The sequence below is a fragment of the Stomoxys calcitrans genome, chromosome 4, assembly GCF_963082655.1.
Source record: "Stomoxys calcitrans chromosome 4, idStoCalc2.1, whole genome shotgun sequence".
In the NCBI taxonomy this organism is placed as follows: domain Eukaryota; kingdom Metazoa; phylum Arthropoda; class Insecta; order Diptera; family Muscidae; genus Stomoxys; species Stomoxys calcitrans.
The window spans coordinates 75,069,300-75,070,658 of NC_081555.1; the positions used below are offsets into that span (position 1 = coordinate 75,069,300).

The window sequence follows — 1,359 nt, forward strand, 5'->3', positions numbered from 1 at the left end:
ACAGACGGACATGGCTAGATCGCCATAAAATGTCGCGACGATCAAGAATATATATACTTTATGGGGTCTCAGACGAATATTTCGAGTAGTTACAAACAGAATGAGGAAATTAGTATACCCCCCATCCTATGGTGGATGGTAGAAAAAAATAATTTTCATGTTTAACCACTGTTTTGCACAATGCACACATAATCATTTGTCGGGTACATGTTGTGCCTGCTCTTTGTTATGGACAGATTAAAAAATATGTGAAATGTCGGTAGTAATATGTTGACTATATGTAAAAACAAAAAATGAACAATCTAAACAAATAAAGTTTCGAGTAAAACAATTTTATTTAAATAATACTGTTAACAATTAGCAATCCTTTCATTAGAAAGTGTTGCAAAACAAGGAGTAACATGGTACTTGTTTCAGTATTAGAAGCAGTCAGCAGCTGCTCCGTAACCTAAACCTACACCACCTCCATAAGAAGGAATAACATTGCTGCCATAACCGTATCCGTAAGAGCCTGCGCCATAGAAGCCTCCATATCCAGAAACAACAGGTGTTGAGACGGCAGTTATGACTGGAGTAGCTACAGTGGCAACGGGGGTTACACCGTAGCCACCACCGTAGCTACCACCGTAGCCACCACCGTAGCCACCACCGTAGCCACCGCCATAACCACCTCCATAGCCACCGCCATAGCCGCCACCGCTGGGAACCACAGTGACTTTGACAACTTTAACGTTACTGCCATATCCGCCGCCATAACCGCTACCGTATCTGTATCCTCCATAGCCGCCACCATATCCTCCACCATAACCAATGCCATATCCTCCGCCATAGCCACCGTTATAGACATTTCCATAACCCAGTGAGCCTCCAGCCAATAAACCCAGCTTGTCAAATGTGGCTTGAGTGGGAGCCAGCAGGGCAATCAATGCAATCACACACACGTAGGCTTTCATTGTAATTGTTTCACAAGTTCGGCGATTTTGTTAAAACTTCAGATTAATATTTTTGAAAGTGCCTAAGAATACTTCCGAAATTATTTTGTAAGAATGATTTCCTAATGGATTGATGGTATCGACTAACGACAGTGATGGCTTAGAAGTTGGATTTTATAGTGCAAAAGTCCCCATACCATAACAAAGTGTGGTCATTGTTTCATCTTTGTTTTAATTTTGTCAAGTTTCAAGTTTACTAAGATTCGCTAGCTTTTTTATTTAATTATACAAATATTCGAAAAGTGCAAGCAATTGTTCAGGCAGCTTGTGTTTAGCCTTCTACGAAATATTTTCATATATATAAAAATTAATTTGTTTTTATTTGTAGGTTTGTTTGTTTGTGTGTTCCTTATAGATCCAGAAATGG

At 39.7% G+C, this 1,359-nt stretch overlaps 1 protein-coding gene across 1 annotated transcript; it reads right to left on the reverse strand.

Annotated features, from left to right (window-relative positions):
- Window positions 1-419: 419 nt before the first annotated feature.
- On the reverse strand, window positions 420-953 carry LOC106093589 (keratin-associated protein 21-1-like). Its single transcript, XM_013260663.2, has one exon. It carries the CDS (start codon window positions 951-953, stop codon window positions 420-422), a length of 534 nt encoding a protein of 177 aa, XP_013116117.2.
- Between the last annotated feature and the right edge of the window lie 406 nt (window positions 954-1,359).